A 23,290-nucleotide genomic window follows, 5' to 3' on the forward strand; every position below is an offset into this window, starting at 1 on the left:
TTTTGATTTCCAGGTGTCTCTTGAACAGGTGTTTTATTTTTAATATAATGTTGGCAGGCTTATGCAGCTTTTAAAACATTCAAACCTTGTTTAAAGTTCACCATTTTCTTAAGTGGCCGGTCATTTTAATGAGTGTTCTGTACTGATCTTAATGTGTATGTTTTCTAAAAATAATGCGCTTATATTGCTGATATTTTACGAGAGGGCATGGTTTTATAAATAAATGTGCACGTCAGAATGCGCTAAGCCAGCCCTTCTGCTTGGAGGGGGCCTGCTCATTCCGCTGAAGAGGCCCTGAAGCCTGGTACTGTAGGCACCAGCAGCCTCGCATCTCCTCCGCCTTGCATCCTGGCTCCTCCTCTCCGGCTGCTCGCCGCACCCAGAGACGTTTCAGCACCGGGGACAGCGGCAGCACCTCCGCCTCCGCCCCGCCCCTCTCTCATCCGCCGGAGCCACCCAGCCCTGGGTGCGTGCGGGGCGGGGGGAGGAGAAGGAGGATCGGAGGAGCCTCGCGAGAGCTGCGGCCGCTGCAGCAGGAGGCGCCGGTGGGCGCTGCGGGTCAGGATCCGGGGGAGACGTTCGGCGGGGCCCGAGGACCGGGGCAGCGAAGCGGTGAGTCCTAAAAGCGGGGGATGGAGAAGGGCGGAGGCTTCTCCCGTTGGACGCCCGGGCAAAGAGGCCTCCTCCTCCCAGTCCGCTGCCCTCCCCGCGCTATGTTAGCGTGGTGCCTTCGGGGTTGTGCCTATCTTTCCCCGGGGCCGAGCAATGTGGCCTTCAGTGCGATTTCCTGGAGAGGATACGTGCAATGGAGCCTTTCCCCGGCGCGTCTCTTCCCCTCATTCTCCGCACTCCACCCTTGCAAAAAAAAAAGGGGGGGACCGTGGATCAGGGGAGCCACCTCTTGGCTTTCCCTTTTCTCTCCGAACCTTTGCAAGATGCATGCATTGGACCCCGCTCCCTCCCCCAACAGGAGCGCCGTGCAAAAAGGAAAAAGGGATTAGAGGCAAAAGACTGTGCAGGTTCCATCCGCAAGCTGTTGACATTGATGGTGCTGGTGGGGAGCGCGGGTTCCTGCATTTTGAGGCCTTCCGGTAGATACGTGTCTGTGGTTAGTGTGTGTAAACTGTTCTGCTCTATATGGGTTATATTTATGTAAAACGGTAAGTTCCTTCTCTTCCCACCCCTCCTTCAATGAGTGCATGAGTGTGCAAAGATATTCCAAAAGAGACAAAATGTGTTTGCTGAGTGACCTCAGCTATGGTATTGTAGAACCAAGGGCTTTGCTGAACTCCATCCAATCAGCATCTTCCCTAGGGCAGTTGTCCTCTTCCACGGTTAACCCTGAACATTCCAAATTTTGTGGGTTACATCTCCACTATGCTATAACCAATTGACTGCCAGTTAACGCCACAGAAATAAGCAAGATTTACTTTCAATAGGTAGATAATAGGATGGCGCTGTCAGAGAGTTTAAGGGCAGGTTTGTGTTGGGAAGGAGTTATATTCATGTAAGAAGGCCTTAGTAAGTGTGTGTGATCTAATGATCTTGGTTGAACATTAGGAGGAACTTCTTGATGGTAAGAGCAGTTGACCAATGAAAGCAATGACCTGGGCAGGTGTGTTCTCCATGGCTGGAGGTCTTCAAGCAGAGGCAGAACAGTCATCTGCTGGAGATGCTTCAGCTCTGGATTCTTTAACTGAGCAGGAAGTTGTATAAGATCATCTAGATTCTGTATTATCCAGAGTCACAGCTCAGTGATGGAGCTTCAGCTTTGCATACAGAAATTTGCAGGTTCAGCCCCTGGCATCTCCAGGTAGGTCAAGAAGACATCCCTGCCTGAAACCTTGGAGAACCTCTGCCAGTCTCATAGGGAATATGGAGCTGGGTGGACCAATGGTTGACTCAGGGCTCACCCAGACTCCCTTTTGTGCCATGTTTCTAGGCACAGGTCCGGACTTTAAAGCTCAATGTCCAAGTGGTATTTTTTTTGTCCTGGTGTTTTCCTTGGGAAAATTCACATTTTGGCACTGAATTGAAGCAAACAGCACTCAAATTTTATGTGGATTGCCATTTGGTCTGATTCAGTGGTAAAATGTGAGGTTCCCTGGGGAAAGTGTTGGGACAAAAAATAACAACAAAACCCTGGTCAGACACAGAGCTTTAAAGCACGGACCTGTTCTTGGAAAGCACAGTGCAAAAGGAAGTCAGGATGAGCCCTCAGTATAAGGCAGCATCCTACACCATACCTTTAAAATACATTCAAAGCACATCTCCTGTCCTCGGGAATCCTGGGGATTGTGGTTTACCCTTCACTGTGCTATAATTCCTAGCACCCTTAACAAACTACAGTTCTCAGGATTCTTTGTGATGTGTGTGCTTCAGATGTGCTTTAAAGGTCTGGTGTGTACACAGCCTGTGTTGACCTTCTCTTATGCATCATTTCTCGCTTGGAATCTTGGCTGCAAATGCATCCAAAGCCAGGGACTTGATACATAATCTTGTCGCCTTTATGATGTGGCTGCTCAAGTACGAGGTTCATTTCTTTCAAGCTGATTCTTCTGTTTTGCTAACAGAGGCCTAGGATCTGTGGCTAACCTAAACATATTGTTGTTCAAGGCAAGCCTATCCAGATGCTTAGAAATGCTTATGTGAATTTTGATCTGTTTTAGTATTTTAACTTTCTGTCTGTTTATAGCATTGTATTTCCCCCCCCCTTGATTTTCTTGTTTTTATCTTTTTGTAAACCACTTTGAGACTTGTTTGGTTTGTCACAATCAAGCAGTGTACAAAATTTATGAAATAAATAAATATAATTAATGATATATAGTGGTACCTCGGGTTAAGTACTTAATTTGTTCTGGAGGTCCGTTCTTAACCTGAAACTGTTCTTAACCTGAAGCACCACTTTAGCTAATGGGGCCTCCTGCTGCTGCCACGCCACCGGAGCACGATTTCTGTTCTCATCCTGAAGCAAAGTTCTTAACCTGAAGCACTATTTCTGGGTTAGCGGAGTCTGTAACCTGAAGCATATGTAACCTGAAGCGTATGTAATCCGAGGTACCACTGTAACTGTTTAACAGTGTTATTTAGTACAGACTTGAACACGCCAGCTAGTACAGGTCACTAAACCTACGTAGCTGCCTTGTGTTGAATCAAGCATTGGCACTTCTAACACAAGGCTTACCTGCACTTACATCTCCTTACTTTCTAGGCATGGTCTATGCTTATAGCTCCCATTTCCAAGCAACATTTGCAGGGCACCAGGTTGGGGAAGGTTAGTGTAGGATGATGTTTTCTTTGGGAAAGTCATTCAGATGGACCCATTCTCACAAAAGTATAAACAATTGTTTCCTGGGGACTTCAAAAATTGACTTGAGAATCAATGTACTTGTGTATATGTAGAAAGAAAACAAAAATGGCATTGTTTTATAACTAGATTTTATCTCCCAGAAATATGGGCATTTATTTGCATTAGAAAGAGAGATAGTAATAAGCAGAGAGCAACCCTCAGAGAGAGAAACAACCATAAACTCCTTAGGGTAGATGTTCAGGCTCCATTCATCTGCAAATGGCAGATAATGTTTTGCATGAAGATGGGACTTCTATTATTTATAAGGTCAAAAGTGTTGGGTCCAACCAATGCTGAAATATCTGCTTGGGTTGGACTGAAGTCCTAAAATATACACAAGCTCTTCAGTCCAATCCTTTGCATGTTTACTTGTCCTCCTGAGATGAACGGCCGTTGAGTGTGCATCAGTCAGTTTGAAACCCAGCCTAGGGGTATTGCATTTGGAAATTAGGTAGCAGCAGAGTCTGTCTTTCTCAGCTGGAAAATGAAATGCCTTTTCTTATTATTTCTCTGACACAAGGCTACCAGGGGTTCCTTCACATTCCTCAAAATAGGGTCTACTCCCAGTGGTGCAGCTGGCATTTTAGACCCTAGAAGACTTGGGTGTGGGTGGGTGCTCTTTAAGTGGCAATATGTATTACTTCACTAATTTCAAAATACAGTAAACCAGTTCTGCTGCATTTGCACCCCCCTTGCTTATTCTGTTGGACAGGCCCTGGACGTGTTTCTGCCCCAAAGTCCTTCCTTGGTGGCACCATCTCAGGCAAAGCGCCATAGCTTCTTCATAGAGCATTTAGATGACCTGAGGTTCAATCCCTGGCATCTCCGGATAGGGCCACGAAAGACTGCTGTCTGAAACCCTGGAGAGCCACCGTCAGGATGGACGGTACTGAGCTAAGTGGATCAGTGGACTTACTGTTCAATGCAGCTTCCTCTGTTCCCAATCCAGTGACCTGGCTGGAAGCAGAGAGGCTGCTGTCACCTGTAATATGAGAACAGCAGAATTTGTGGGCATTTGCAGATTATTGTCTTACACTTTCGACTGGTGGCAAATGTATGTGGAAGTTTCTATGCTGTAGCTATTGTAGAGCTGGAAGAGGTGCAGAAATCACAATCCAAATGATTAAGATGGCAGAACATGTTTCCAGTTAGGCAAGCTGAGACTTTCCAGCTTAAAGAGAAAGAATATTAAGTGGAATATGACTATGGTTTACAAAGTTATGAGTTATGAGAAAGAAAACTTAACTCTCGTTCCATAACATCCATAAAATTAATGAGTGGAAATTGCAGGGAAGCCAACTTTTGCTAAATTCCAGGAGAAACTTCCTTAGGAAAGGGATGTAGCCACCTGTCTTGCATACAGGAAATCCCAGGTTCAATCAATTCCCAGCATCTCTAAGTCGGGCTGGGAAAGATTCCTTACCTGAAACCCTGGAGAGCCAATACTGAGCTAGATGGACCAATTGGTCTGACTCACTATAAGGCAGCTTCTTATGGACAGAGTTGATTTCAGAGTTGGAGGCAAAGGGGCAGGAGATAGTTTTGTTGTCAAGAACCAGGCACCCCTTTCCTTGGTGGGATTAGATGCACCCACTCAGAACAGATACGTGCACACTCAGCAGCCTCGTATGACAAGAGTCCCCCCTGAGTGAGCTCACCCCATCCTTTCTTTAATAACTTGACACAAGGGATGTGTCAACTCTTGGGACATCGGTGTAGTTTCCATTTGGTTATGAACCACTTGCCTTGTTTGTGCATCTTGGAACCTTGACCTCTGGACCCCCTGCTTCCTGCTGAGCTTTTACGACTATTAGCCTGAGAAGTTATCTCTTCCTCACTTACAACACTTACAATTAAGAGTCGTTGCCATCCATGTTTTGGGATAAGAACCTGCCACTGATTTGTTATAAGGCAGCTTTCCTATGCAGCTTGTATAACTGTGCCTGAATCATTCACATTTTAAGATTCTGAAAATGCCCATTTGCACAAGGCTTGGTATTTATTCCAGCCTTTCCCAACCTGGTGTCCTCTATATGTTGTTGGATTCCTGAACCCATCAGTTGCAGCAAGCAGGGCTAATGGTCACAAGGGATCAGTTCTAATAGTGACGTGGGGAAGAAAATTTCACAGTGCTTTTATTTTTCCTTGGTACCTCGGGTTAAGTACTTAATTCGTTCCAGAGGTCCGTTCTTAATCTGAAACTGTTCTTAACCTGAGGTACCACTTTAGCCAATGGGGCCTCTTGCTGCTGCTGTGCCGCCGGAGCACGATTTCTGTTCTCATCCTGAAGCAAAGTTCTTAACCCGAGGTATTATTTCTGGGTTAGCAGAGTCTGTAACCTGAAGCGTATGTAACCTGAAGTGTATGTAACCCGAGGTACCACTGTATTAGTAACAGTGAATGGATTCTAAGTGAAAATACCTTGTTAGACAAACTTGGCAGTTTCAAAGTGTTTAGCTTTGTTTACTAAATGCCGTTTGAATAGACATGCTAGATTAGATCATTCCTTTGGGCAGCACTGAGGAACCTCCAACCTATTGGCCTAATTATACCCAGCAAAGGTCACAGTTGGGTCCCCCAGGCCATTTCCCCTTAACCACACTCACCTGCCCCACACCTTACATATGTGATGCCAGGTGTGGGGCAGGTAAATATTTGGCTGCAAATGAGCAATTGGGAACTTAAACTTTCCTCCTGATCATGTCTTGTTTTGAATTGATTTAACACCTGTATTCCATTTCTTGGTGAGTGGCACTGATCTGTGAGACCTGCTGGGATTGGCTGCACTAGGGAGTTTCCTACTGGGAACTTTCTAGCACAGCTGATGGGAGTTACTCTTGGTGCTGCCCAGCACATGAAAGTTTTTACAACTGCCAGTTTGGGGAGGAAAAATGTCCATTTGCAAGAGCATTTTGATACAAATCACCCCTGTAAGCTGACATTAAAAGGGCATACCGTAACTGCCAGTCAGCTGCTTCGGGGTTACAGCAAGCCTCACTGAATGCATTCTCTCAACCCAAATAAGCTGATTAGCCATCTTCAAAGGGGTCCAATCAGTTGGTTAGTGAGTCCCTCTAAAGTTGTCACCTAATAAGATGATTGGAGGTGATTGACAGGGCTGCAGCCCAATCCATCTTCTAAAGGTGGCCTGGGGATCTGCCCCACTGGTCAGATTCAGTTCCCACCCCTGCTCAGAATCATTTCCTGCAAACTGAAAATTCTCCTATGCAACTTTGACATTTTTCAGAAAAGACACATCACTTGGGTTCTAGTCCAAAACACTCGGCTGGTATCAGGTTGGGACAGCCTCCCATGTTGCATTTATGGAACACTCTCCCCAAGAAAGCTTCCCTGGCACTGAATTTAAAATCCTTTTGCCACCAAGAGAAGACCTTGTTTGCTCTGGCTTTTTTAAAAAGCCACTTAATGCTAATTTTGTTTTTGTTTTCGCTTATTGTTTTGTGCTAGCTTTAATATGGTTGTCATTAGTTTTTAAGTGTTAATTGCAAAGTAGGGTGTGACATTAAAACATTTAAGTAAATAAATGAAATGGAAACATTAGTTCTCAGAAAGATCTGTAAATGGTTTTTCATGCTAATCAATGTAATGTATAAGTTCAAATCTGAGAACCAGTTCTGAAAACATTTAGTATGGGATAAGCACATATAAGTACCATATTTTTCCGTGCATAAGACTAGGGTTTTTTTTGCCAAAAAATTAGGTTTAAATTTGGGGCTCGTCTTATACACGGGTAGTGCTGAGGGGTGTTTTCTTAATTTGGAGTCCCCTTAATTTGGAGTCTTATACATGGAAAAAATACAGGATTTGCATATTTTGGTTCTGTCATCCCCCTCTCCCCCACAGTATCTTCTTTTCTTCTGGTGTATATTTTGGAAAGTTGCTGTTTGCCCCTCTGTCTATTCTCTATACATTCAGTCACCTCTTGAGGTGTATTCAAACCGTGGTTTGCAATCCTGGTTTGTGCTGACCTTGTGCAGAAGACTCTAAGCTTAGCATAGGTGTGTCCGTGCACCATACATTTAAAGCACATACAATAGTTCCAACAAAGAATCCTGGGAACTGTAGTTTGTTCAGGAAGTGCTAGGCATTGTGGCTCTATGTGGGTAAACTACAGTTCCCAATATTCTCTGGAGGAAGCCACATGCTTTAAGTATATGGTGCGTATGCAGCTATAGAGTCACCTGCTCTAAGTCCTTGGGAATGCACCAAACCAATCCCTGCAAGAAAACAGGGAGATAATCCTCTATGAGGAACAATGCATTCTGCTGTATTTTCATCTGGATGTCATAAGGCAGAAGCTTGGATTTTTTGGATACATCCTTCAGAAAACATGAGCCAAAGACTGGGACTGTAGTGCCACTACAGTCAAGCTGGCTGTCCTTGTAGATCTATTCTGGCTCTTCCTGTCCAGGTCTGCATCTGTGGATTACAGAGTAGTGTGGGTCAATGTAGGTCACTCATAGGTTACTCAGGAAGAGCCAGAGGCTAAGTATGTCTGTCCTACATTGTCGAACCTTTTTTAACTTCTTAGGCTAAAGCTGGTTTGTTTAGCAACACAGGCTTCTGCTGGATGCTGGCTATGGATGCCTCTAACAGCTTTGCCTGTCTGTTGCTAGTCAGATCTTGTGCATTTCCAATTTATCTACCTAGGAAAGGGATTCTAATTGACTGGGAAAGAATAGGAAGATGAGCACAATTATTCTTGTACTGTTAAATGTATATTCCCCCTGCCTGTTTCTCCCAAAGGAGCCCAGGGCGGCAAATACATCAGGCTTAAAATAGCTAAGAAGGCCTTACTCTTTATATAATGGTTTGGAAATAAATGTGGCCTTCCAGGCTTCTATATCTGGTTCCCTGGGAATTCTCTCCATGCTGTATCCCTTAATGGTCCTCCTTTGCCCCCCAAGTGTTTTTGCATGGTTGGAATATGTCCTTTGAATAATGCCTCTTGTTTGTCTGGAAACTAGAGAGGAGTGTGTGTACAAACTATAAACTTTGCATTCATTTCTCCACCCACATTTGTGTCTGGCCCTGTCCACCACTGGCCTGTGACTCTAAGAAGCTTGCCCAGAAGGTAACGTGGCCCTCACGTTCCCCACCCCTTATTTACATTGTTCTTATGTTTACTGAGGTGGTGATGCTTTTGTTTCGAGTGGTGCCAAGACACTACAAATGTTCCCTTGGATTTTGAGCCAGCAAAGGAAGCAAATTGCATGATTAGGCCTGGTCTATCAGAAGTGGAAAGGCTTGCATGTCAAGGACATGTTTATCTCATGTGTCTTCCTTTAACATCATATCTGTTGTCATTGAAGTCTTGAGAGCACACACAAGTCATAAAGCTAGCCCAGTACTTGATTGTTTCTCTCAAACAAGCAGGAAGTGCGTGGCTCCAAACAGATACAAACAGTGTCATCTGGTGGCAAAACTATATAATTATGCTATCCACATAACTGTTCCCTGATTTCTTTCAGCTTTATTGGTGGTGTGACAAGTTCTTCTGTCTATCTGTGGAATAAAGACTGGGCGACATCATGGGAGGTAAGATTTCCTTGTGTGAGGAAAAGCTTTCATTGTGTGAGGAATTGATGCTCTGAGCAAAGCCTGATTCTATCAACACTTTTATCCTGGGACAGTAGTTTGTATATTCCCATGTTCCAGGGTGAACTGGGAGGCTGAAGTGAGTCAAGACTTGATGACAAGATCCGTACTCCTGAGATGCCTGTGTTTGACACAGCAACAACTTTTGATGGACAGAGCTCCCACTTTCATAGCAATTCACAGTGTTGATCTGTCAGTGGTCTTCCAAAGGCCAAAGATAGACAGCAATAAGTGGGACCAGACTAGAGATGCCCATCTGTTGCTTCACAGAAACCTCCAGTCACAACTTCTTGTACCCATCAAAGGTATCTGGACTTTGAAAAGAATACGTAGTGGAGATTATTGGCCCCATATGAATGCAAACCATTTTGGTATTCCACTAGGATTTTTCAATTTAGCTAAATAATCAATGAAGCCTGACCAAATGGTGCAAAACTTGGCTTCTTTGATTTGATCATAAATGTATTTTCTTGGAAGTTAAGCCAAATCTGCTATTAGGCAGAAGGGCTGTTGACTCAGACCTGGGATATCATTGTCATTCATTTAATTTATTATTGGATTTTTACTGCTGGGAGGTGATGGCATGAAACAGTGCCATTTAGATTTTATATCTAAAGTGCTGAATTGTCTTGGGCAGGCCCTTCTTAGGAATAAATCCTCTTTCCACAAGTTCACCTCCAGGCAAATGTTCTTAGGATTGCATATTGAACTGCTCCTGTTCACCTCAAGCAAATTGTCACAAATAAGATGCACAGCTCATTGTCTGGGGATTCTGAATAATTAATTTAGTCATCGCAACCAGTAATGGTTTGTTAGAATTCTCTCTGCTCCCCCACTGTCTGGGGCATCAGCTTCTGTGTTATCTTTGTCACAGAACAGGTGCATAGGAGGCTGCTAACTTTATCTGTATGTAAAGTGTGCATTGGGGATGGGGGACAGACCAAAAGAGAAGTATTTAAATTATTAATGGAACTGTCCTTGGGAGCAGAATGGGCAGTACTTTTTAAAAAATGCAGTCACTTCTGAACCACATTTCAAACTACTGTACATTTACGCTCACATTCTCATGGACAAAGTAAGTTCAGAGGGTCTGCAATATGGCTAGTTGAAAGTTGCAATGCTGTAATGTTCAAGAGTCTCAGCTGTACACCAGGAAGTCCCTCAGTCTGAACATATGAAATCACTGAGTGACTCAAGGCAAGCTGTTCTATCTCTGCTTTTTGCTTATAACAGGGCTTGGGAACTTGGCACTCTATATATTGTTGGACTCCAACACCATTTGTCCCCAGCATGGTCAGTGGCCAAGGACCATGTGAATGCTAGTTCAGCAACATATGGGAAGCCACAGAATGCCCAGCCCTTGCCTATAGTATTTTCACAGTAGGGTTGTTACGAGGGTGGCAGAGATATATGCTGGGTTCAGACATAATGGCAATACCATGGTTTGTTTTTGCTAAGCCATTGTTGTTTAATATGGTTAGCGCAAGCCATGGTTTTGTGCTGAACCATTCAGAAACGTCCCTGCTTAAATACTGAATATTACTTGCGGAGGGAAATGGAAAAGAAACAACTTGCCTTCTGTTTTTCTTGCAGAAAGAATGAACAATTTCCCTCCTCTCCCTCATTTCATCCCATTGAAACCGTGCTTTTACCAGGATTTTGATGAGGAAATCCCACCCCTACACCGAACCACAGTCAAACGTCTTTACTACCTCTGGATGTGTAAGTTGTGGAGGTTGGAGGGTTAAAAGGGCAAGCCAGCATTCCAGTGGGTGTAAGTGGGGAAGCATGGACCAGAAGTAGTAAGGGACCCACTCTTTCATTTCCCTTTCCACAAATCTGAATTTAAAATTTTAATTTATTTTCAACATTGATAGATTGTTTTGGCCAGAGAGGCAGAATTAGGCTCACAATGTGGAATGTGGGGCTCCTGGCAGATATGAGCCAATCTTAGCCTTGGCTCCAACAGATATACCCTGAAAGACCCTGGATATTGAAGGCATCAGGTGGTCCTAAAGGCATCCTGGATTCAAGTTGTTAAAGGTTTTGTAAATTAAGACAAGAACTTGACATTGGCCTGGTAACATATGGGCAGTCTGCAAGATTTTAAGCACTGGAGTGATGTGGTGTCAATAGTCTCTCTGCCATTTGCTATTTAATTGCTATTTAAGAAAAGGGCCACAATGGCTGAAGAAAAGGGACATCAGACATTAAAAACTTCCCTAAATAGAGTTGCCTTCAGATGTCTTCTAAAAGTCAGATAGTTGTTTATTTCCTTGACATCTGATGGGACGGCATTCCACAGGGTGGGGGCCACTACCAAGAAGGCCCTCTGCCTGGTTCCCTGTAACTTCACTTCTCACAGTGAGGGAACTGCCAGAAGGCCCTCAGAGCTGGACCTCAGTGTCCGGGCTGAACGATGGGGGTGGAGACGCTCCTTCAGGTATACTGGGTCAAGGCAACAACTTTTGTGTCTGGATTTACACCCTTTGAAATATGGCAATCCTAGGTTATTATTTGTAGACATACGTGTGGAACCAAGTCCAGATAGAATCTTAATTCTTCAGATCTGGACAAAAGGTTTTGGCCAGCATGAAACAGTTTTCCAGTCCCAGCCTTCATCTTTGTTCCTGGTTTCTGTTTCCATTAAGGGCCAACTCAGTCGTCAGTGTAGTCTCAAAATATTTAATAAAAACAATTTAAAACAACAATAGTGTAGGTAGTTGTTGACTGTTAAGAGGGTAGATTTATTTGGTTCCTTTTTGTTGTTCTACTCCTTGGCTCTCTTCCTTGCCTTTCCCAAAGGGAACATGAGAAACCTGACTAGGGGCACTTCCAGACGATGTGTGTTTGTAGAACTGATTTGTTTGTAAAAGGTTTGGGAGGCTAGGTTCCTGTCATTTTGGAGAAGTGGGTTTGTTGGGCAAGGCCTCTAACTCAGCTTTAATTGCGTAACCTGAATTTGCCAGCATGTGGTTGAATCATACCTGAAAATAGCTATGGTCTGGAAACACCCCTGGAAAATCGTGGAGGTGGCACTTATTATTCTTCATTGAAGCTCTGAACTCGTTTATCTTTCCCATTCTCAGCTTGTCCAGCTCTTCCTTTGTGATCTGCTACTTTTGCTCCTCTCTCTGTGTGTCTCTTTCGATAAATGTGTTTGCAGTGAATAGCATCACCTTGGCAGTGAATCTGATTGGTTGCCTTGCGTGGATGATCGGAGGTGGTGGAGCAGTTAACTTTGGACTGGCAATTCTCTGGCTCATTCTCTTTACGCCTTGCTCCTATGTCTGCTGGTTTAGACCCATTTACAAAGCCTTCAAGTAAGTGATAGGCACAGCTTCTATCTTTCTCTCTCTCTCTCTCATTCTCCAGCCCCACCCCAGTGTGCTCCTCAGTTCTTTTGGCTAGGTCCTACTGCACAGATGGGAAATCCTTGGCTTCCACTTGCTGTTGGACTCTCAACTCCCATCAGCTCCAGCTAGCCTGATCAACAGTGTGAGATGATGGGCATTATAGTCCGGCAACATCTGGAAGGCCACAGGTTTCCCACCCCTTTGCTACTGCGTTCAGTAACCCCTCCATATCCACCCATTTCTTAGTTGCTGTTTTATTCTCCTGTGCACAGACAATAACCGATGGTGGTCTCCAGCTTCTACCACACATTTCTGCTTCTGTAGTTCTCACCTGCGAATCACATCACCCTTCCTTCACTTACCCCCGCCCATGACTTTAAGCCATGTGTCTGATCACTATCACTATAAGGAAAGGCAGTGTGGCAGTATGTCCTCTCCGTTTCCAAGCAGTCCTAGTCATCTTCAGTGTGTGTTCGATGTTCTTAGGCATGCAGAAATGGGGGGAAGCTTTTTAAAATTAGCACTGCAGCTTAATGCTAGCTTGGCCATCCTTTCTCTGTTCAGCCATCAATAAATAGGTGCTTTCCCTCCTGTCTTTTCCTGGAGGCTGCTTACATCCTAGCTGGGTCATCTTGTTTGGTGACAGGTCTCTTTTCAAAGTACGGGAGAGCACTCTCTCTTTCTTTTTAAGTCTTGACTGCTGGTGGGAGACCTGCCTAGTGATTGGACTGGTTGTCAGTAACAGCAGTGGAGAAAACAACAATGATGGGCTCTTTTCTTTTGTAGGACAGACAGCTCCTTCAGCTTCATGGCTTTCTTCTTCACCTTCATGGCTCAGCTGGTGATCAGCATCATCCAGGCAGTCGGGATCCCCGGCTGGGGAGTCTGGTAAGTTGGACATCTAAGGTGTTAACAAGAGCAGCCATTCACTTAAAATAAATATTTAGGCAATTAACTGTATGGCCTAGATCAGGGATAGGGAACTGCCCTATGATCACATTAGCTGGAGATGCCGGGGATTGAATGCCCTTTCTGTCCTTCATACCTGCTGTGTAGGAGAGGGGAAGGTGGCTGCTGAATGCTTGAGGCAGGGTTTTGAGCTCTAAGGTCAACTGTAAGGCAAGTTTCTGCTCTATAACCAACCCATAGCATTTGTTTTTATCCGCTCTTCCATTTTATTTCTTAACACCTTTTAGTGCTTCGTTTTGTTGTTTTAATTTATTGTTTTATCCCATTGTTTTATTGTTCTAACTCCCCTAAACTGTGAGGCTGCATGAAGCTGGAGCACTTTGCTAGACTGTGCCAAATGCAAGGTTGAGCCAAAGTTTACAAAGTTTACCTTGGGTTACAGACACTTCAGGTTACAGACGCTTCAGGTTACAGACTCCGCTAACCCAGAAATAGTACCTCGGGTTAAGAACTTTGCTTCAGGATGAGAAGAGAAATTGTGTGAAGACGGCAGTGGGAGGCCCCATTAGCTAAAGTGGTGCTTCAGGTTAAGAACAGTTTCAGGTTAAGAACGGACCTCCGGAACGAATTAAGTTCTTAACCCGAGGTACCACTGTACTAGTTATAAATTAAGGAAGAGAAACATATTGATTATCAGAACTGTTGGATGAGCGAGCCCAGGTGGCAGCTGCAGAGAGTCTCCAAAATGCTTCCTTCTGCTGGATGGCACTGACGCCGAACTCATAAATTCAAGGCCACCACATATGGAGATAATTGACTTCTGCAAACTGCCGAAGAATAATCATAATTATTATGGTACTTACTAGAAAGAACTGCAAAGTTCTGGGAATTATGCCAGATTTGTTAATCAGCTCCCCAGAACCCTGAAGGAGACAGAGCAAAATCACACATTATTTTCTCCGAAAGGAGGGGGGTAAGAGGGGGCTGAATGAGTTAATTCTAGATGAGGCCATTCCTCCTCCTTCCACTCTTCTGGATTGGTCAACTCATCTTAAAGGGCTCCAACAAGATTCTGAAAATATTAACTACCCAACAAGCTTGGCTCAAGAACTGGCCTTAGCTGAGAAATCCTATAAGGCAAATATAACTGATATAACGACCTAGAGGCCACCTTCTGAGCTTGGAACCTGGGACCTTCTGCATGCAAAGCAGGCTCTCTGCCGCTGCACTGTGACCTTTCTCCAGGTTATGACTCAAAGGAGTGGTTCTGAGTGGTGGCAGTAGTAGCACCATAGCTTCCTCACAATGTTTCCTCTCACTCGCATTGTTTCTCTGCAGTGGCTGGATTGCAGCAATATCTTTCTTTGGGACGAACGTGGGGTCGGCTGTCGTGATGCTCATCCCCACCATCATGTTCACAGCCATGTCTGTCTTCTCCTTCATTGCCCTCAGTATGGTAAGATGTGGGAAAGGTTTTGCATGGGGATGCTACATAGATATATCTCACACTCTATTGGCTGAGAATGCCCAGGAGACTCCTGTTGGCTGATCCTTCTGTTTCCAAAGGCCAGAGTTGACATGACTGTGTTCACACGTGACGTGCAGTATGCATGGATTTTGATTGGTGTATATCAGTCACCAAGAAGCTGCTTTTACATTTTTTTCTGTGTGCACCTCACACTTATATATTTAATGTTTGCCTCAGAAGTATCTATCCACGTACTTGGAGAATCTTGGGCAGCCACCAGCAAGATTCAGGTCAGATAAAAGAAAGAACTTTTTCACATGTTGTACAGTTAAACTATGGATGATCACCAACTTGAATTAAAAGAGTATTATACAGTTTCATGGAGAATAAAGGCTTATCAATGGGTACTCAGAATACTAGTTACTTGGATTCAGAAGTGGGGAGAGTGCTGATGCACTCAGGTCCTGCTTGCAGGCTTCCCATGGGGGTCTGGTGAAAGCAGGGTTCTGAACTAGAGGGACCCTTGGCCTGATCACGCAGAGCTCTTCTGATGTTAGATGGCTACATGATTTCCCCAAAGAAACAACTGTGAGCTTGACTCCTTTGTTTGTCCTTCCAAGGCTCAACTGAGAAAGGTGATGAACGACCCTGTTTTTCTTTCCCCCATTCCAGGTCCATAAATTTTACCGGGGAAGCGGTGGGAGTATCAGCAAAGCGCAAGAGGAGTGGACGACGGGAGCCTGGAAGAACCCCCACGTGCAGCAGGCAGCTCAGAATGTGGCGGTCGGTGCTGCCCAGGGAGCCATGATGCCACACGAGACGCAGTATTCGGCCACTCCTAACTATAACTACCCCAATGACATGTGAGGTGTGACCTTCCCCACCCAACTAGAACTTCCCGAGTGAGATGTGAACCTGAGAGGGTTGTGACTTGAAGTGGGCAGGAAGAACTGGAGGAGAGCGTGTGTGTTTCTCTGTGTATGTAAATTCCACTGTATAGGAGGGTTGGCGCAGGGCTGGCTGTATAATAGCCTCCTTGATGGGATGGAGGCATGTCAAAATTGTTATTCTTCCTCCACCCTTTGACTTTGTTCTAGGATAATTGTCCTTGGAGATAATTTGTTCTCTCTCTCCCACTCCCCCCAATCTGAAGAAGCTGTTGCGTTGACATGCAGGACTATTGTGCCGTGCTGTAGTGACTGTACATGTGTGTGCTGGTCTCCCTCCCCCTTTTGTGAAACTATGTACAGTGGTGGTTTTTAAATTTTACTGTGGTGGTAGATGATATTATAGCTGCATCAGCCGGGGTGAGCGTGGAGAGCCCAAACATTCAAGAGCTACTAAAGGGACACTCTGGGGGTTTCATGAATAACCCAGTTCACAATAGCTGCCTGTTGCAAGAACTTTGTCGGGTTCATTCTGTCTCAGCTATTTGCAACTTATACTGTATAGAACAGGGTTAGGGAGCCTGTGACCCATTGGGTGTTAAGGTCTCCAGCTCCCATCAGCCCTGGCCAGCATGGTCAGAGATGATGGGCGTAGTAATCCAACACCTGGGGGGGGGCTGCATGTTTCTGACGTAGGGCATTGCTGGCTTTTTAGCGTTTAAACCCTGCTCTTTTTCACACTCTTTCTCCACTCTCAAAACCAGAGCTCAACCTTTTCATTCCATGCTGATCCACCAGAGGTTACCACTTACCTTAATGTGCGGTATTATAAACAAGTCCATTTACTCTTCCAATGTATCGATAGGAAGGCAGTGCTAGTGTGTGGCTTAAAAAACAAAGTTATGAGCAGTGCTGTAGAGCTGCCCTGTTTGAACTGGAGCAGACCTCTGTGTTCAGTGTGAACCACATTCCACATTCCAAACATGCCCCCAACCCCAGAAGCCCCATACCTAGAATTATGGAGAGGATCTTGTTCCCTTCTGGACAAGCTTTCGAGGGCCATGTGTGGAGGTGTGCAGGGCCAGAGGCAAAACCAAGTGGAGCTATGAATGCCTGTGTTACTTTTGTACAGCAGGCTAGTTTCTCTCTGCCTTCCATCTAGACAAGCAAGAGTTCAATCAGAGTTCAAGACACATTCCAGCCAGGCAAAATCATGAAAAGTGTGTGTGTGTGTGTGTGTAAGTAACAGGGTCAAGTGAGGGGTGTTGCCTGGGGGAAGGGCCAAAAGGCCTGAGGTTCCCCACCCCTGTTGTGTGGGCCATATAGTTCCCACCCCTGCTTGATGCCACAAACCCAGATGTAGAGCATCACCAACTGGTGGTTGTTCAACTTGTTCTCGAAGACCTCTGGTCAGCGAGAGCCTCCCCCCAACCAGGCAATTGGTTCCATAATTTTACGGAGACTGAGAGGAGATATGATAGCCATATTCAAATATCTGAAGAACTATTGTGTGGAAGATGGAGCAAGCTTGTTTTCTCCTGCTCTGGTGGGTAGGACTTAAACAATTGGATTCAAGTTACATGAAAGGAAATTCCGACTACACATCAAGAAAAACTTTCTGTCAGCAAGAGCTGTGTGACAGGTCTCCCGCAGGAGGTTGTGGACTGTCCTTTCTTGGAGGTTTTTAGGCAGAGGTTGGATGGCCATCAGTCATGGATGCTTTAGCAGTTATTCCTACATTGCAGGGGATTGGACTAGAGGGCCCTTGGCATCCTTCAAACACTACAATTCTATGAGAGCCAGTGTGGTGTAGTGGTTAAGAGCGGTAGACTCGTAATCTGGTGAACCGGGTTCGCGTCTCCGCTCCTCCAAATGCAGCTGCTGGGTGACCTTGGGCTAGTCACACTTCTCTGAAGTCTCTCAGCCCCACTCACCTCACAGAGTGTTTGTTGTGGGGGAGGAAGGGAAAGGAGAATGTTAGCTGCTTTGAGACTCCTTCGGGTAGTGATAAAGCGGGATATCAAATCCAAACTCCTCTTCTTCTATGAACAACGTTCCAAATTCCATTGGCTCACTGATACATGGCAATTCTCAACTAAATATAAAGAATGGAGTTTTTTCTTTCCTTGGCCGAAACATTGTAGTACAATTCCTAATGTTTCTGAATTGTCTGGTAGTGGCAGAAGGCCCAGCATCCAGTAATTGTATTTTCATTGATTTGTATCAGTGTTTCCACAGAGCCGCAAGGCTGCTTTATCGATTTTTGTTTTTTAAAAAAACATGCAGGCACAGAAGGTGCTTCTGTATAGGAATTAAGGTGAAGCTTGTCTATAACAGGCTGTCTTGTGTGAAGAGCCACCACACACGGACAAACGCTTTTCGGAACATGGAAGCCTCTACTTCATCCTGAGCAGACTTTCACTTCAACCTCCAATGCTTTTTCTTGATCTGAGTATGGATCTTGTATTTTATCTTGTATTTTAACTCACCCTGAGATCTATGGAGGAAGGGCAGCATGTAAATTTAATTAATAAAAATAAAATAACCAATAATATGGCAACTCATTCTGGTTTCCTTGGCCAACACACCCTCTTCCCCATCATATCCAACATCAGAACATAGGAAGCTGGTTCATACCAAGTCAGGCCATTGGTTCACTGGCTCAGTATAGCCCACACTGACTGGCAGCCACTCCCAGTCTCCAAGGTATCAGCTAGGAGTCTCTCCCAGCCCTACTGGGAGATGCTGGGGGTTCAACCTGGGACCTTCTGCATGCAAAGCAGATGTTCTGCCACACTCATGGTCCTTCCCATGGTGAAATACAGTGCTACACCTGAACAGGAAATATAACCCAGGTAGGAGGCAGGGGGTCATGTGTGCAGGCCCTGCTCCCGATGCCCCCCATGGACCCTGCCTCTCCTCCCCATGGTTCCCAACCTTTGCATGTTGAGCTGAAAAGGTCTGGGGGGGTGACTTCTACTTGCATTTGTCTCCTCCTGATCTTTCCAGGTCAATGCAGGAAGAATGTAGGGACTGGATGGATAAGGATGGAGTTTTTGGGAGATGGGTTCACCATATTCACCCCCTTGCTCATTAAGTGGGTTGGTACCCATGGTGCTTGAACAGGGCTATTGTTTGTTTGCTTTATAGGATTGTGTGCTTTGAATAAGAGAATGTGATATTCCCTGGTGTTCAAGTGGCTGTGAAGTATGTTTATGCCTTCCTCTGTCCCTGCATCTTACCTTGCTGTGTTCTCTGTCACTAGATCATTACTGTTCGGCCTCACAAGTGTGTGTGTGCGCGCATTCAGGGTTTATTAAAGATTGGCAGTTCCACTGAATCAGAGACACTTAAAAGAGTCTTGTCTGCCTTCAGAACTTAATGTAGACTTTTGGCAAGAGTACATTATTTTCACCTTAATTTTGGTGGGTCCTCCAGAATGGAGTTATTGTATGGGCAGCCATTCTCTTTGGCTACCTGCAGCAACTTCTTCCTCTGTTGTGTTAGATCTAATAAAAGTGGGCTAATCCCATAGGATTAGAGACCCCCAAAGAAGAATGCTTTCAAAACTTGTTCAGGTTGGTGGCGTGCTTTTCCTCCCTTCTTGAATCTTTTTACTTCCTTTTCTCCCCTCACCTCCATCACCTGCAATTTCCTCCTCCTGCTTCACAAGAGCATATTTCCTGCTCCTGTGTTGGTTCTGTGAAATGGGTTAATGTATGTATTGGTGGGGCAGGGGTAGGGAAGCAGCAAGGGTTTTTAAACTCTGCTATTTTTAAGCATCCCTGTAGAAGTCCACCCACCTTCTCAGTGCATGCCTGTTTCTCTCGTTAAAAACTGCAAAGGCCGGCCTGTTCTCAAAGATGGCAAGCCAGCTTTGTCATTCTGAGCAGATGGAATCAGTTAGAACAGCTTGGCCTCTGTTCATCTCGCTCATCAGTCGGAGGAGTCAGACTTGAGAAATTCAGGGAGCCCTGCTTTCAAATGCAGCAACAAGAAGGGGGGAACTTGCTTCCCATTGAGTGTGCCTGGCAGTGCTCTGTAATGATCCTTGAAGCTCTGGGATTAGAGAAGTTGGTCGAATCTGTGAAGGGAATGGGGGGGACAATGGTTTGAAGATGATCTGTAGCTCTTGATCCCTAAGAGAGAAAATGCCCTTCAGGTATACATAATGAGCAATTCTCTCTGCAATGGTGAATTTGTGTTGGGGAAGTATTACTTCAGCTTGCACGTAAGGGCTCATAAGCTTGAATCTTGAATGGTAGAATCATAAGGAGTTATAAGGGACCTCAAAATCAAGTAGTTCAGCCTTCTGCCATTATTATTATTATTGTGGATAGCTCAGCTGGTAGAGCATGAGACTCTTACACTCAGGGTCGTGGATTTGAGCCCCACATTGGGCAAAAGATCCCTGCATTGCAGGGGGTGGGATTAGAAGACCCTCGTGGCCCCTTCCAACTCTACTATTCTGTGATTCTATTATTTTTACATGACTATCTCTCACTTCCTCACTTCCTCTCTGCAGCGCAAGGTGGCACACACAGTTCTCCTCTCCATTTTAATCCTCACAACAACCCTGTGAGGTAGGATAGGTTGAGAGACTGTGACTGGCCCGAGGTCACTCAGTGAACTTCATGGCTGAGTAGGGAATTTGAACCCTGGTCTCCCAGCCCCCAGCCCAATACTCTAACCAGCACAGTATTTGAAGATGGCTATCACATCACCTCTTAATTGTCTCTTATCCAGCTAGAGATGTCCAACTCCTTCGAACTTTCTTTGAAGGACTTGGTCTCCAGGCCTCTAGCCATCTTTCTTGCCCACCTTTGGACATGCTCTGTTTATCAGTATCCTCTGCAGTATCTAGAACTGAACACAGTACTTCAGATTCAGGTAGGTAGCCATGTTGGTCTGATGTAGTAAAAAAAAATTAATTAAATATGCTACTTTTAATAAATTAATTAAATTAAATTGTGAGAGCCAGTGTGGTGTAGTAGTTAAGAGTGGTAGACTCGTAATCTGGTGAACCGGGTTCGTGTGTCCGCTCCTCCACATGCAGCTGCTGGTTGACCTTGGGCCAGTCACACTTCTCTGAAGTCTCTCAGCCCCACTCACCTCACAGAGTGTTTGTTTTGGGGGAGGAAGGGAAAGGAGAACGTTAGCCGCTTTGAGACTCCTTCGGGTAGTGATAAAGCGGGATATCAAATCCAAACTCTTCTTCTACTGGACAATTTTTTATTACCCCCCCCCCGACAGTACTTCAGGCAAATGTTCCTCCTTTAAAAAAAGAAAAAAATCCCTGTACACAGAAAGCAAGCAGTGAGAAGGCTAAGCTAGATTTTATCTCCCTGATGTGCTGGTTTTCTTCATGTAGGGATGTTGTTGTTTTTGAATCATGTGAAATCCCACCCGCAGCTGGAAGTAATACAGTCCCATCCCAGGTTGACCAGCTTGGTGATAACAGGACCCAAATGATATCAGCTCTAGGGTGTGTGTGTGTTAGCATCTATCCTCCCTTGTTCACAGGTTTTGTTGTAAGCCAAAACGGCAGGCGCGTTTTTAGTACAGATAAATCTTGTGCCCGAACTGCATCTCACGGATTCTAGGCTAGATATTTTGTTCATTCTCTGTGCCCCTCCCAAATGGAGACCATGCAAGTGGGGAATGACTGTGGGCTCTGTGCCTGCCAGCTTGCTGTTTGCAGGGATTGGGGAATGCCTCCTTGAGATGGTTTGGAGAAGAGGTGCGTGGAGCTGAACCAGAAAGGATACCCCAGAGACAATGTAACTGTGAATAACAGTTGCTGGGGAACAAGAGTGAGTGAGTTCTGTTGTATTCATGTCTTGCTATTGGGGTTTTCATATGCATCTGGCCTTGTCGCTGTGAGAGCAGGATGCTGGACTTGATGGGCCTTTGGTCTCATCCAGCAGGGCTCTTCTGCTTGTGGTGTCCTATCACCTGCAATTATATATTGTTCCATTGCTTGCTGTCATCTCCCAGCACCTATGGTAAGCCATAGATGTCTTCTGCTAGATTCACAAACCTCATGCACCAAACCTCACGGTTACCAGCACCAGCTTCTGTTCATCTGTCCTGACGTTTAGCTTCCCATTGCTTTTTCCTCCTTAGTTGGGTTTTGGCTTCTTGTCCCTCAAGGCCATCTTGCAGCTGCATTTCCAGCGTCCACTGTGTGCTGAAATGGTAGCACCAATAGGCCTTGAATCTTAGCCTGGATGTAGTGGGTGTTGCTTATGGGCTGCCACTTGAGACAGTAACGTCTTAGAAGGGTTTTCATTTGCTGGATGCTGATGGCTGGACTGAGTTACTCATGGAAAAAAATTCAATCTGATAGGGAACAATTGTGGGCTGAATGCATTTGTAATAATTTATTTTTCAAAAAGGGAATATAATGGCTTCTAATCATTGTGCATTGAATTCTTGTGAGTTTCCCTTGCTCAGGCAGAGCAGAGGTTTCTCCTCCGCTGAGCTCCTGTTTGGTAAAGAAGAGAGAGACACTGGCGATCCTGTTCTGCATTTCTTTTCAGAGACTCCTCAAATAGCTGTGGTGCCATAAGTAATCATCTCAATGTATCTAATTCACAACAGAGTTTTTAAACAAATGTTATATAGAGAACAAATGGGAAAAGCAAGGGGTGGGGTTTTTAAATATGGGGACCACTTGTGATTATTCAGTCATTCCATGTCTGTCCCTGATGAAATGGTGTCAACCTGGAGACTAATTAATAAAACAAATTATATCAAAGGTTGTGCTTTTGGTTTGGTTTTGTATTGTGATGGTGCAGCACCACAAAAAAATAAAAAAATGTGTGCATCGTTGGAGAAGAATTCCTCGGAAAGAAAATGGCAAGAGAAAAGAAGAGTCAGATGCAGAGATGGTGAAGAGGAATACAAAAATGTTCGAGAAGCTGATATAAGAGAGAGGGAGAGACTGCCAGATAGCTGTGACAGACAGGCAAGAAAGTGGGTGGATATAGATTCTTGCATGGGTTGCTAATTGGGTGAGCAAGTGTATGGTTGCAGGGCTGGGGGAAGGGGTTTTTTATAGTGTGCAGTTGGAAAGCTGATAATGTGCAGTTTGAAAAATGGGGGAATTAGACACATTAGGTTTATGTGTTTATTAAGCACTTAAAAACAGGCAACATCAGGAACAGCATGTACACAAATTACATAAGGGTAGTATGCCTTCAGTATCCATTCTTAAAACAAAATACCTTGGCAATATTGAAACACCTTAATTTAGACCATCTTCATTTTCAAACAGGTAATCCTCTGCATCTTCATAAATACTTTTAAAATACTCCATGCCTTTTAGTTACTTAACTAACACAGTTTCCTAAACTAATCATCACTGAGTATTAGATTAGTTCACAAGTTTATTGTTCTAGCCAAAGGCCATGACATACTTGTAGCAATAGTACCAATAAAAACAATACAGAACATATACCCATAACATAAGCCAACATCCATTATGTAAGAGAGTGAAGACACAGAGAAACCAATTTGCCAAAATCTAGCTTGATTTCAGATTAAACCTCCAAATCACTGCAACAATTTACAGTGATTTTAGCTAACTCCTTTTTCCTGAAGTTTTTTTTTTGCGGTTTTCGCATAGAGTCACTGTGTGTTACAAAGCTATTATTGTCACTCAAAAAACCCTGAACCATTTCTGCCAAGGTGTGCCTGC

General features: G+C 44.7%; 1 protein-coding gene across 1 annotated transcript; it reads left to right on the forward strand.

The window, feature by feature from the left end:
• Positions 1 to 325: 325 nt before the first annotated feature.
• SCAMP5 (secretory carrier membrane protein 5) lies at positions 326 to 22,348 on the forward strand. The gene is made up of 7 exons (XM_081887823.1): positions 326 to 612; positions 8,842 to 8,908; positions 10,562 to 10,690; positions 12,135 to 12,291; positions 13,111 to 13,212; positions 14,572 to 14,689; positions 15,374 to 22,348. Exons 2-7 carry the CDS (start codon positions 8,902 to 8,904, stop codon positions 15,566 to 15,568), a joined length of 708 nt encoding a protein of 235 aa, XP_081743949.1. The 5' UTR covers positions 326 to 612; positions 8,842 to 8,901; the 3' UTR covers positions 15,569 to 22,348.
• The last annotated feature ends 942 nt before the right edge of the window (positions 22,349 to 23,290 follow it).

This window comes from Podarcis melisellensis, assembly GCF_964234715.1.
Source record: "Podarcis melisellensis genome assembly, chromosome: 14".
NCBI classification, from domain to species: domain Eukaryota; kingdom Metazoa; phylum Chordata; class Lepidosauria; order Squamata; family Lacertidae; genus Podarcis; species Podarcis melisellensis.

Excerpts from the sequence above, each read along its gene's own strand:
- SCAMP5 (XM_081887823.1), top strand. Across the intron at positions 10,691-12,134 it reads TCTTTACTACCTCTGGATGT|TGAATAGCATCACCTTGGCA; the intron begins GTAAGTTGTGGA and ends ATGTGTTTGCAG. Across the intron at positions 12,292-13,110 it reads CCCATTTACAAAGCCTTCAA|GACAGACAGCTCCTTCAGCT; the intron begins GTAAGTGATAGG and ends TTTCTTTTGTAG.